Source organism: Pan paniscus, chromosome 14 (genome assembly GCF_029289425.2).
Source record: "Pan paniscus chromosome 14, NHGRI_mPanPan1-v2.0_pri, whole genome shotgun sequence".
Classification (NCBI taxonomy): Eukaryota; Metazoa; Chordata; class Mammalia; order Primates; family Hominidae; genus Pan; species Pan paniscus.
Window position 1 is genome coordinate 19,630,973 of NC_073263.2, and position 13,806 is coordinate 19,644,778.

General features: G+C 36.9%; 1 protein-coding gene across 7 annotated transcripts in view; it reads left to right on the forward strand.

The window, feature by feature from the left end:
* ZMYM2 (zinc finger MYM-type containing 2) overlaps positions 1–13,806 on the forward strand; it is a 129,050-nt gene that overhangs the window by 46,580 nt on the left and 68,664 nt on the right. For all 7 annotated transcript variants that reach the window (XM_055097125.2, XM_055097124.2, XM_055097127.2 and 4 more), the window contains 2 exons: positions 925–1,090; positions 2,222–2,434. In XM_055097125.2, coding sequence (XP_054953100.1) covers positions 925–1,090; positions 2,222–2,434 — 379 coding nt within the window. The remainder of the gene's footprint in view (positions 1–924; positions 1,091–2,221; positions 2,435–13,806) is intronic.

Genomic DNA, 13,806 nt, shown 5'->3' on the forward strand with positions numbered 1-13,806 from the left:
GTTACACAGATTGCTTTGCAGTAGTAAACTTAAATACTACAGTGTAGGATCTTGAAAATCAGAATAAAAGGAAAACTTCAAAGGTCATCAGTATTGTCAATTTTGTTTTGTTTTGTTTTGTTTTGAGACGGATTCTCGCTCTGTCGCCCTGGCTGGAGTGCAGTGGCGCTGATCTCCGCTCACTGCAAGCTCCGTCTCCTGGGTTCATGCCGTTCTCCTGCCTCAGCCTCCTGAGTAGCTGGGACTACAGGTGCCTGCCACCATGCCTGGCTAATTTTTTGTGTTTTTAGTAGAGACGGGGTTTCACCATGTTAGCCAGGATGGTCTCGATCTCCTGACCTCGTGATCCGCCCGCCTCAGCCTCCCAAAGTGCTGGGATTACAGGCGTGAGCCACTGCGCTCAGCAGTATTGTCATTTTCTAACATTTCTATTTACTGTTGGAGAGCCATGTTAATGGTGGGTGAGGTTATTTGGGGTTGGGGTGTGTGGGTATATTTAAGTTCAGTTATCCCTCTAGAACGTATACCATATTCCCATAACCCAGATACCTCTTACTTTCTACTTATCCAGGGGAGGGAATTGAACAGGTTATACCTCAGTAAATTAATCCTTAACATTAATTCCATATAACTAATAACAGCTTTTCTTTTTTTAGTTTTCCCAATATTTGAAATCCTTTTTAGTGAATTTAAAGATAAATTGAGTAGTGGCAAAGATTTAATAGTATAAAATATTTTTGCTTCTCAAAAGTCTTTATTTCCAAACATATTTTATTAGGAATGTCTAATAAAAATGATTTATTAGATCCAAGAATGATGTTTGATTTGCAGGACTTAGTCTATAGAAATGAAAAATGTCACTTATGACTCTTATATTTGATTTCTTTTAAAATGGAATTTTAATATGTATCACTTATTTTTCAGAGATATAACTACAATGAAAGGAACCATTGTTGCTCAAGTGGATTCAAGTGAGTCCTTCCAGGAATTCTGTAGTACATCTTGTTTATCTCTCTATGAAGACAAACAGAATCCTACTAAAGGAGCTCTAAATAAATCAAGATGTACAATCTGTGGTAAACTAACTGAGGTTTGTATTTTTTTCTTTATCATTTAATTCTAACAAATAGGAATATTTTAAACTTCATTTAAGAACTATTAGATAATCTTTTATCAGTTCCTTAAAAATGAATATATATAAAGACTATCTTATAAATATCCTATTATGTAATCTGATTCTCCCATAGGATCTTATCTTATAAATATCCTTTTATATAATCTGATTCTCCCAGAGGATGATTTCGGAAAAATCATTGTGTTAATTGCCTTTTTTTTCCCCTGAGGTTGGGAACACTCACAGACAAAACCATAGTGTTGAGGTTGATTTTTGTCTAGTAATATATTTATTTAAACAAGCAGGCAGACTACACAAGAAATACTACAAATAATTTTGCTGAGAAGTAGAACGATTGGAATATTTTTTGATAACCTCACATTATTAATATTGTGTTAAATAAAAAGTAATCTGTTTATATATAAGTCATTTGAATGATTTATAATGGTTCTCCCCTCCTCATTTTTCTAGAGAAATGTACTTTATTTATAGTTTTTAAAAATTGGTCTAAAGATTTTTACTCTATGAAGTTTAATATCACCACTACCCAAACTTGGTTTTCTGTCATCTTCTGATACCTCTAGAGAAGTTTGTAGTGATGTCACTGATGGGTTTTTTTCTTTTTTCAGTGCCATACATGTGTTCCTGTGTGTATAAAAACAATTTAAATAATTATGAAAATGGGGCCAGGCTCAGTAGCTCACACCTATATAATCCTAGCACTTTGGGAAGCCAAGGTGGGAGGATCACTTGAGGCCAGGAGTTTGAAATCAGCCTGGGAAGCATAGTGGGACCCTATCCCTACCTAAAAGAAAAAACATTAGTTAGGCGTGGTTGTGTGTGTCTATAGTCTCAGCTACTCGGGAGGCTGAGGTAGGAGGATTGCTTGAGCCCAGGGGATTGAGGCTGCAGTCAGCTTTGATGGTGCCACTGTACTTTAGCCTGGGTAATGAGCGAGACCCTGTCTTTAAAAAAAAAAAAAATTTTTTTTTCCTTTTCTCCAAACAAGCCTTATTGGGACATCTTTATTTCTGTTCAGAATGCTTTATTATTTAGCTACTTGTCAGATTGATCTGTTTTGTAAGATTTTGTTTATTTTTCTTTTAGATTCGCCATGAAGTCAGCTTTAAAAATATGACTCATAAGCTGTGCAGTGACCACTGCTTTAATAGATATAGAATGGCCAATGGTTTAATAATGAATTGCTGTGAACAGTGTGGAGAGTACTTGCCTAGTAAAGGTGCTGGAAATAATGTTCTGGTGATTGATGGTCAACAGAAAAGATTTTGCTGTCAAAGTTGTGTCAGTGAATACAAACAGGTAATTCATGTTCTAATCAAAATTGGGCATTCTTTAGAATGTGCTTAAAAGTGTTGTAATACTTTTACTCTAACAGTGTTTATTAACTGGCTTTATCTTAGAATTTCATTTAATTCCATTATTGTTGTCATATCATGGAGCATACTGAATGCATAGTGCTTTGTACCATTAAAGCTGAACCATCGTAAGTTAGGGACCATCTGTATTTATTCGAGGTAGGTCATTTCCGTGATATAATGATGGAGTTAAGTCTGGGTAAACCCGTTGTAAGTTGGAAATGTCTTAAAATGCACCTTTGACCTAGGTATTTTCAACTTAGAATGGGTTTATCAGGATGTAACTCCATTCTTAGGGAACATCTGTGTATGTAGATTATTGGCAGTAAATTTAAGATTTTACATATAATGGTAAATGCTATCAGAATGATTCCTCTTTTGAATTTATTTCCTCTTTGGGAGTTGGAGAGGGGCTGCAAATATTATTTTTCAAACTTTTAAACCTCGGCTTGAAGTGGTCATATTGTTTATATTTAAATTTTAAGGTTAATGTTGTTATAATTTTTTTTTTGAGACGGAGTTTTGCTCTTGTTTCCCAAGCTGGAGTGCGTTGGCGTGATCTCAGCTCACTGCAACCTCCGCCTCCCAGGTTCAAGCGATTCTCCTGCCTCAGCCTCCCAAGTAGCTGGGATTACAGGCATGCGCCACCACACCTGGCTAATTTTTTGTATTTTTAGTAGAAACGGGGTTTCACCGTGTTAGCCAGGCTGGTCTCGAACTCCTGACCCCAGGTGATCCACCTGCCTCAGCCTCCCAGAGTGCTGGGATTACAGGTGTGAACCACTGCACCCGTCCGGGTTAATGTTATTTTAAGGACTTTTTGATTTCTAGTTTTATTCCATTGCTCATTGGAAAGATAGTCTGTGTGATTTCAATCTTCATAAATTTATTTATTAAATGTTTTATCAGAAATTATTATTGCTTTAAAGATCTTTTTGTTGTCTGTGGAGAAGGTTATATGAACTTTCTCCCTCTTTAGTTTTTTTTTTTTTTTTAAAGACAAGTCTCGCTCTGTTGCCCAGGCTGGAGTGCATTGGCATAATTTTGGCTCACTGCAACTTCCACCTCCTGGGTTCAAGTGATTCTCCTGCCTCAGCCTCCTGAGTAGCTGGGATTACAGGCGTGCACCACTACGCTGAGCTAATTTTTGTGTTTTTACTAGAGATGGGGATTCACCATGTTGGCCAGGCTGGTCTTACACTCCTGAGCTCAAGTGATCTCCGCGCCTCGGCCTCCCAAAGTGCTGGGATTACAGGCATGAGCTACCACACCTGGCCTTAGATTTATTAAGGTGTGAGTTATATAGTAGTCCTTTCTCACGCAAAGTTTTGTTTTTTGTGGTTTCAATTACTCACAGTCAGCTGCAGTTTCCAAATAGGTGAGTAGACTACAATAAGATAATTTCAGAAAGTAATTAATTATAGGTGAGTAGACTACAATTAAGATAATTTGAGAGAGATTAATTATAACTAACTATAATTGTTGTTATTTTTTGTTTTGTTTTGAGACAGGGTCTTGCTCTGTTGCCCAAGCTGGAGTGCAGTGGTGCAATCTCAGCTCACTGCAGTCTACTTTTCCTGGGTTCAAATGATTCTCCTTGCTTCAGCCTCCTGAGTGGCTGGGATTACAGGCACATGCCACCATGCCCGACTAATTTTTGTATTTTTGGTAGCGATTGGGTTTCACCATGTTGTCCATGCTGGTCTCAAACTCCTGACCTCAAGTGATTTGCCCACCTCGGCCTTCCAAAGTGCTGGGATTACAGGCGTGAGCCATCATTCCCACCCAATTGTTGTTAATCTCTTGCTGTGGCTAATTAGAAATTAAACTTTATCATAGGTATGTGTCTATGGGAAACGACATAGTATCAAAGGTTTCAGGCATCCACTGGGAGCCTCAGAATGTATCTCTCAAGGATAAGAGGTGGCACTGCCATATTAGTAGATTTCCTAATCTATTGAGCCATCCTTGTATTCCTAGAATAAACTATGCCAGATAATTATTTTTTCAAAAATGTGCATACATTCTGATGGCTAATACTTTATTTGGTACTTTTGCATTGATATTTATAAGTAAGATTGGTCTGTAATGTCCTTTTTTTTTTGTGCATTCTTTAAGGTATCAGTGTTACATTTGCTTTATAAAAATGTCCAGAGGAAAATTCATTTCCTCATATACTTAAAGCAGTAAAAATGAAAATAAATGAATTAAATAGTCAACTGAAAAACCTGGAAAAAGAAAAATAAACTGAAACAGAAGAACGGAAATAAAGATAAAAGGATAAACTAATTAGGAATTTTAAAATAGTATTAACATTGTTCAGAATGTTGCCTCTTTGAAAAATCAGGTCTTCAAAAACCAGGGAAAAAATACCCAATTGTTAATCAGGAAAAGAGGTTTAAAAACAGAAATACGTAAAATAAGAAATGACAAGGTAGATATGAACATCAAAACAAAAGAACTTGACAAAAATCAGTCATAAGAACCAATTTATTTAGCCCTATATAAAAATGTTGAACCTAGATTAATTTCCTGTGAAAATATAATTTCCCCAACTGGACTTCAGCGCAGACAAAATTAAGTGGACAAATTTCTATAGATGAAATAGAGGTAATTATTAAAGTACTACCCCACAACAAGGACCAGGCTCTGATGTTTTCATAGGGGAATTCCATCAGATTTAAACAAGAAAATCTCAGTGCTATTTAAACAATTCCAGAGCATAAAAAGGAAGGAAAGTAACTCATAAGGTTTTTAAACATTGTGGTAGACTATATGTAACATAAAATTTGCAGTTTTAAGTATTTTTAAGTATATAAGTGAGTGGCATTAGTTACATTTACAGTGTTGTGCTACCGTTGACTCTATTTCTGAAACTTTTTCATCATGCCATACAAAAACTGACATTAGCCAATAACTCCCATTTTTTTCTATCCCAGTCCTTGGTAACTTAGTACTTTCTGTCTCTATGAATTCGTATATTCTAGATATTCATGTAAGTGAAATTATATAATATTTGTCTTTTTGCATCTGGGTTATTTTACCTGAAAGCTGAAACATAAGGCTTTCAGTTTCATCCATAGTATAGCCATGATCAGAACATCATTACTTTTTATGGCTGAATAATATTCATTATATGTATATGCCACATTCTGTTTATCGATTTGTTGTCCCTAAGATAGATGTTGCTTTGTTGCCACCTTTGACTATTGTGAATAATGCTGCAGTGAATATTGGTGTATAAATTTGATATAAGTATCCTGGTTTTCCATTCTTTTGGATGAGTGTGGATTTGCTCAGTCATAGGGTAATTCTGTGTTTTACCTTTTGAAGAATTGTCAAACTATTTTACACAACCGTACCATTTTATGTTCTCAGCAGCAATGTACAAGGCTTCTGTTTTCTCTATATCTTTGCCAACACTTGTTATTTTCCATGTTTTAAGCTTTTGATTTTTCTTGTAGATATCTTAGTGCATGTGCGGTGGTATCTCATGGTTTTGATTTGCATTTCCCTAATGACTAATGACAATGAACAATTTTTCTTTGTTGTTGTTGTTTTTTTTATTTTTGAGACAGAGTCTCGCTCTATTACCCAGGTTGGAGTGCAGGTGCACAATCTTGGCTCACTGCAACCTCTGCTTCCTGGGCTCAAGGGATTCTTCTGTCTCAGCCTCCCGAGTAGCTGGGACCACAGGCACGGGCCACTACGCCTGGCTAATTTTTTGTATTTTTTTGGAGACATAGGGTTTCATTCGCCATGTTGTTCAGGCCTGGTCTCGAACTCCTAAGCTCAAGCCATCTGCCTGCCTTGGCCTCCCAAAGTGCTAGGATTACAGTGTGAGCCACCGTGCCTGGCCAATGAGCAATTTTTCATTTGCTTGTTGGCCATTTGTGTATCATCTTTGGAGAAGTATCTATTCAAGTCCTGTCTCTGTTTTTGAATTGGGTTTTGTAGTTCAGTTCTTTTTTCTCTTTTTGTTTTTTGTTTGTCTGTTTGTTTGTTTGTTTGTTTTTGAGATGGAGTCTCCCTCTGTTGCCCAGGCTGGAGTGCAGCAGCGAGATCTTGGCTCACTGTAACCTCTGCCTCCTGGGTTCAAGTGATTCTCCTGCCTCAGCCTCCTGAGTAGCTAGGAGTACAGGTGCGTGCCACCACACCTGGCTAATTTTTGTATTTTTAGTAGAGACGGGGTTTCACCATGTTGGTGAGGCTGGTCTCAAACTCCTGACATCGTGATCTGCCCGCCTCGGCCTCCCCAAGTGCTGGGATTACAGGCATGAGCCACTGCGCCTGGCCCTCTTTTATTTTTAGTTGATATGTAATACTTGTATATACGTAGGGGATACAGAGTGATGTTTTTATACATGTATAAAATGTGGAATGTTCAAATCAGGGTAATTAGGATAGCCATCACCCCAAAACTATTTTTTTATGTTGGGAACATTCGAAATTCTCTCTTTTAGCCTTTTGAATCTATCCAATAATAATTGTTAACTGCATTCGTTCTATAGTGCTATGGAACAATAGAACTTACTCCTCCTATATAGCTATAATTTTGTATCCCTTTGTACTTTTGTTCTTGAGTTGAAGAAGTTCCTTATATCTTGTACAGTTTGAGTATCCCTTATCTGAAATGCTTGGGACCCAAAGTGTTTCAGATTTTAGGTTTTTCAAACTTTAGACTATTTACATTATACTTACATTCAAACAATCCACATCTGAAAAATCCAAAATGCAAAATGCTTCAATGAGCATTTCCTTTGAGCATCATGTTGGTAATTGAAAAGTTTTGGGTTTTAGAGCATTTCAGATTTTTTGCATTTGCGTTGCTCATTCTGTATATGTTTTGCAAATACTGTCTTCCATTATGTAGGTTTTTGTTTTACTTTCTCAATAATGTCCTTTGATGTGCAGAAGTTTTAATTTTTTTATTTTATTTTATTTTATTTTTGAGGGGTGAAGGAGTCTTGCTCTGTCACCCAGGCTGGAGTGCAATGGCACGATCTTGGCTCACTGCAACCTCTGCCTCCTTGGTTCAAGCGATTCTCTTGCCTCAGCCTCCCAAGTAGCTGGGATTACAGGTGTGTGCCACCATGCCTAATTTTTTTTTTTTTTTTTTTCTTTTTTGAGATGGAGTCTTGCTCTGTTGCTCAGGCTGGAGTGCGGTGGCACAGTCTCTGCTCATGCAACCTCCACCTCCCGCGTTCACGCAATTATCCTGCCTCAGCCTCCCGAGTAGCTGGGATTACAGGCGCACACCACCATGCCCAGCTAATTTTTTGTATTTTTAGTAGAGACGGGGTTTCACCTTGATGGCCAAGCTGGTTTCAAACTCCTGACGTCAAGTGAGCCACCTGCCTCGACCTCCCAAAGTGCTAGGATTACAGGCGTGAGCCACAGCGCCTGGGCTAATACTTGTATTTTTAGTAGAGATGGGGTTTCACCATGTTGGCCAGGCTGGTCTCAAACTCCTGACCTTCAGTGATCCTCCTGCCTTGGCCTCCCAAAGTGTGAAATTACAGGCGTGAGCCTCCGCCCCTGGTCTTTTTTTTTTGAGATGGGTCTCGGTCTGTAGCCCAGGCTGGAGTGCGGTAGTGCGATCTCAGCTCACTGCAGCCTCCGCCTCCTGGGTCCAAGCGATTCTTCTGCGTCAGCCTCCCAAGTAGCTAGGACTATAGGCATAGGCCACCATGTCCAACTAATTTTTGTATTTTTTTTTAGTAGAGGTGGGGTTTCACCAGGTTGGCAAGGCTGATCTGAAACTCCTGACTTCAAGTGATCTGTCCTTCTCAGCCTCTCAAAGTGCTGGGATTACAGGTGTGAGCCACCACGCCCAGCTGGAAGTCTTAAATTTTGATTTACCCATTGTTTTCTTTTGGTCGTGCTTTTGGTGTCTTTAAGAATCTGTTGCCAAATGCCAGGTCATGGTTTTCCTCTACAGTTTCCTCTAAGAGTTGTATGAGTTTAGCTCTTAATTAGGTATTTGATCCATTTTAATTTACTTTTTGTTTATTATGTGAGGCAGGGGTCCAACTTCATTGTTTTGTACTGGAATTCCAGTTTTCCCACCACCACCACCTGTTGATGAAGGGATTATTCTTTCTCTATGGAATGGACTTATCACACTTGTCAAATATTAATTGGCCAGAGATCATTTCTATGTTCCACTGATCTACATGTGTGATCTTATGTATGTGCTGCACTATTTTGATTACTGTATCTTTGTAGTAAGTTTTGAAATCAGGAAATGTGAGTTCTCCAACTTTGTTTTTTGTCAAGATTGTTTGAATATTCTGGACCCATTCTAATTTTATATGAATTTGAAGATTGGCTTTTCTATTTCTGCAGAAGAGTTTGTTGGAATTTTTATATAAATTGCATTGAATCTGTAGATTGCTTTGGGTAGTATTGACATCTTAGCAATAGTAAGTTATTCTGTCTGTGAAAATGGCATTTATTTATGAAGACATACCATTTATTTATGTCTTTAATTTCTTTCAGCAGTCTTTTGTGGTTTTTAGTGTACGAGTCTTCACCTCCTTTGCTGCATTTATTCCTATTTATTCTTTTAATGCTATTTCTAGTGGATTTGCTTTATTAATTTCCTTTTCAGATTGTACATTACTAGTGTATAGAAACATCTGATTTTTGTACATTGATCATGTACTGTGCAAGTTTACTGAATGTTAGCTCTACTAGCTTTATGAGTTTCTGGTATTTTTCTCTTTATGAGTTTCATGTCATCTGTGAATAGAGATAGTTTTACTTTTTTCCAATTTGGGTGCATTTTATTTCTTAACTAATGGTTGTGGCTATAATTTTCAATACTGTGTCAAATAGATGTGGTGAAAGTGGGCGTCCTTGTTGCTGATCTTAGAGGAAAATAATTTTTTTACCATTGAGTCTGATGTTAGAATGGGTTGTTCATATTGCATGGCTTTTAGTATGTTGAAGTAGTTTCTTTGTATTACTTTTTTTATTCAGTTTTTTTAATCATAAAAAGGTGTTGAATTTTTCAAATGCTTTTTCTACATCCTTTGAGATGATCATGTGGTCTTTATCTTTGCTCTTATTTATGTGGTATGTTACATGGATTGATTTCTTTATGTTGAACCACACTTTTATTGGGATAAATCCCTACTTGATTATGGTGTATAATCCTTTTAATATATTGAATTCAGTTTAGTAGTACTTTGTTGAGGATCTTTGCATCTATTTTCTTGTGGGATACTGGTCTCTGATTTTCTTTCTTTTGATGTCTTTATCTGTCTTTCAAATGAGGGTAATGCTGGCCTTATAGAATGGGGTGGGTGAGACATCTTGTATCTTCTGATTTTTGGAAGCGTGAGAATTGGTGTTAATTCTTTAAATGTTTGGTAGAATTTACCTGTGAAGTCATCTGATCTTGGCCTTCTCTTTTTTGGGACTTTTTGTTTATTTGTTTGTTTGTGAGACAGAGTCTCACTGTGTCACCCAGGCTGGAGTGCAGTGGCATGATCTTGGCTCACTGCAACCCCCGCCTCCCAGGTTCAAGCAATTCTCCTGCCTCAGCTTCCTGAGTAGCTGGGACTACAGGTGCCTGCCACCACGCCCAGCTAATTTTTGAATTTTTAGTAGAGATGGGGTTTCACCATGTTGGCCAGAATGGTCTCGATCTCCTGACCTCATGATCCACCCGCCTCAGCCTCCCAAAGTGTTGGGATTATAGGCATGATCCACTGCACCCGGCCAGGACATTTTTGATGACTGAGTCTCTTGTTACAGGTCTGTTCACGTTTTCTATGTCTTCTTGTGTCAGTTTTGGTGGTTTGTGTGTTTTTAGGAATTTGTGCATTTCATCTAGGCTGTGTAATTAGTTAATGTACTATTGTTCATAGCATTTTCTTGTACTACTTTTTACTTCAGGAATGGTGGTAGTAATGTCTCCTATATTTTATTCTTTGTGTCTATTCTCTTGGTATTTAAAATGACCAACTTTTGGGTTTGTTTCTCTCACTTTTTCTGTTCTATTTTTCCTGCTCTAATCTTTATTATTTCCTTTCTTCTGCTGGCTTTGGGTTTAGTGATCTCGTCTTTTTCCTCAAGGTGGTGAGAAGTTAGGTTATTTACTTGAGGTTTTTTTTTTTGGGGGGGGGGGACAAAGTCTCACTCTATTGCCCAGGCTGGAACGCAGTGGCATGATCTTAGCTCACTGCACCCTCACCTCCCAGGTTCAAGCGATTATCCTGCATCCGCCTCCTGAGTAGCCGGGATTACAGGCATGTGCCACCACACCTGGCTAATTTTTGTATTTTTAGTAGAGATGGGGTTTCACCGTGTTAGACTGGTCTTGAACTCCTGACCTCAGGTGATCTGCTCACCTCAGCCTTCCAAAGTGCTGGGATTATAGGTGTGAGCCACCATGCCTGGACTTTCTTTCTTTCTTTCTTTTTAACATAAGCAATTAAAATTTTAAATAAATTTTTCTCTGATTAGTATTTAAGTTGCATCTCATAACTTTTGGTATTCTTTTAGTTTTGTTTTCACTCATCTCTAAGTATTTAAAAATTTCCTGTGATTTCTTCTTTGAGCCATGTTTAAGAGTGTGTAGTTTAATATCCCCATATTTGTGGATTTTCTAAGTGTTCCTTCTGTTACTGATTTCTAGTTTTATTCCATTGCTCATTGGAAAGATACTCTGTGTGATTTCAGTCTTCAAAAATTTATTGAGACTTTTTTGTGGCCTAACATAGTTCATTCTGGAAATTGCTCCATGTGCATTTGAGAAGAATGTTTATTCTACTGTTGTTGGCAAGAATACTCAATATATGTTTGTTATTAATAACTCTAGTTTATATTGTTGTTCAAGATTTGTCTTTACTTAGTTGAAATTCTGTCTAGATGGTCTGTCCACTATTGTAAATGGTGTGTTGATGTCTCCAGCTATTATTGTACAATTATCTGCTTCTACCTCAGTTATTGTCTATTTCTCCTTTTACGTCTGTTAATTTTTTTAAGTGTATTTTGGGGGTTTTGATATTTGGTATGTATATGTTTATATTTGTTATATCTTCTTGGTAAGTAGACCCTTTGTTCAGTATGTATTTTTCTGTCTCTTGTATCAGTTTTTCACATATAGGCTCTTTTTGCCTTATATTAATATGGCAACCCCAACTCTCTTAGTTACTGTTTATTTGTGTGGAGTATCTTTTTCCATCCTTTTACTTTTGACCTGTTTGAATCTTTGGATAAATAAATCCTTCCTTATCAGTAATTACATTAAATGTACATGGATCAAATTATCCGATCAAAAAGCAGAAATTGACAGAATAGGAAAAAAATGATGCCTTTTGATTGGATAATTTGATCCATGTACATTTAACATAATTACCAATAAGGAAGGATTTATTTCTGCCATTTTTCTATTTTTTTTCGGTATATTCTATACCTTTTTTTTGGTATCTCATTTCCTGCATTACGGCTTTTATGTTTAGTTGATTGTAGTGCACTGTTTTGATTTCCTTCTCATTGTCTTTGTATTATTTTTAAATATATTATTTGTGGTTACTGTGGGGGAGGCTTTACATATAACATCCTATAATTCAATCTAATGTGAATTTATAACAAGTTAATTAGCTTTTAAAAATGCTGCTCCTATATATCTGTTCCCTCTTTTTGTTATAGATTACATTTTTAAGCATTGTATTCCCAGTAATATAGATTTACAATTTTGTATGCATATTTGTCTTTAAAATCATGTAGGAAATAAAAAGTGGATTTATAAAGCAAAAATACAATTATACTTGTTTTGTATTCTCCCATATATTTACTAAAGATTGGGTCAAGTGTATTCCCTCCATTTCAATAAAAAGCTTTGACTCCTTTTAGCATTTGTTTTGTAGGGTAGATTTAGTGGCAACAAACTCCCTCCACCTTTTATCTGTGTGTCTTTATTTTTCCTTCAGTTTTGGATGATAGTTTTGCTGGACATAGTATTCTTGTTTGAAAGCTTTTTTTTCTCTATTATTTTAAATGTTATTCCACTGCCTTTTGGCCTCCATGGTTGTTTCTTTTGTGAAATTGATGGTTAATCTTATTGAGAATTTCTTGTGCTGAACCATTTCTGTTTTGCTTCTTTCAGTATTTTCTTTGTCTTTTAACGGTTTGATTATAATGTGTCTTATTGTGTGTCTCTGAGTTTATCCTACATGTAATTTGTTGTGTTTATTGGATTTGTAGATTTGTGTCTGTTATCAAATATGGCAAGTTTTTAGCCATTAATTTTTCAGATAATCTTTTGCCCCTTTCTCTTCTTCTCAAACTCTCAGAAAGTTCATGTTGGTCTATTTGATCTTATTCCATGGGCCCCTTAGGCTTTTGCTTACTTTACTTCATTCTTTCCTTTACTGCTCCTCAGGTTCTGTTACATCAGTCTTGGCCTCTTTACTGCAAGTTGTTGGTAAAAGCTCTGACTTTCTGCTGGGTCAGACCACCTCAGTTAGGGTAGAGGTGGTTAAGGTGTCTAATTACCACCCAGTGGGGTGGAAGTTCAAGTTTCCTACTTGGCCTTCTCTGACTTTACCATGGCTAGGGTGCTGGGGTGAGGCATCACATTGTAGCCTGGCCAGGGTGGAAGTCTAGGCTAATTGGCCTTTTCTTGTGTGAATGGGATTAGGGTCTGTGGAGTAGAGGAGCTGTTGTCTTACTGTTTCTCTAGGCTGCTATTTCAACTGTATTTCACCTACAGGTGTGTCATTTCTCTTGCCAGATTCAAGATTTTTTCTTTGTCTTTGGTTTTCAGAAATTTGAATTTGGTGTATCTTGGTGTTTCTTTGGGTTTTATCCTTCCTAGTGTTTGCTAACCTTCTATCTCTAGATTTATGTCTTTTGCCAAATTTGAGACATTTCAAACAGTAGTGTTTTTGGAGGACTTTTCTAACTCTGTCCTCTTTTTCCTTTCCTTTTGGGACTCCGGTGACATGAATGTTACTTTTTTTTTTTTGTTACAAGCCTACAGATCCCTAAGGCTCTGTTTTACTTTTCCCCCCACCCAGTCTGTTTTTCGGGTTGGGTACTTTTTATTATTCTGTCTTCCAGTTCACTGATTCTTTCCATTTTATTCTTCTTTATATCTTCTATTTCTTTTCTAGAAGTTTCTGTGTTTTCATTTGTTTTTTAAGTGCATGTGTATTGGTTATTGGAGCACTTTTATGATGACTGCTTTAAAATCTTTGTCAGGTATTTCCAATATCTCTGTAATTTTGGTGTTGGCATCTGTTGATTGTCCTTTTCTATTTAAATTATAGTTTTCCTGGTGTTTGGCATGATAAATGATTT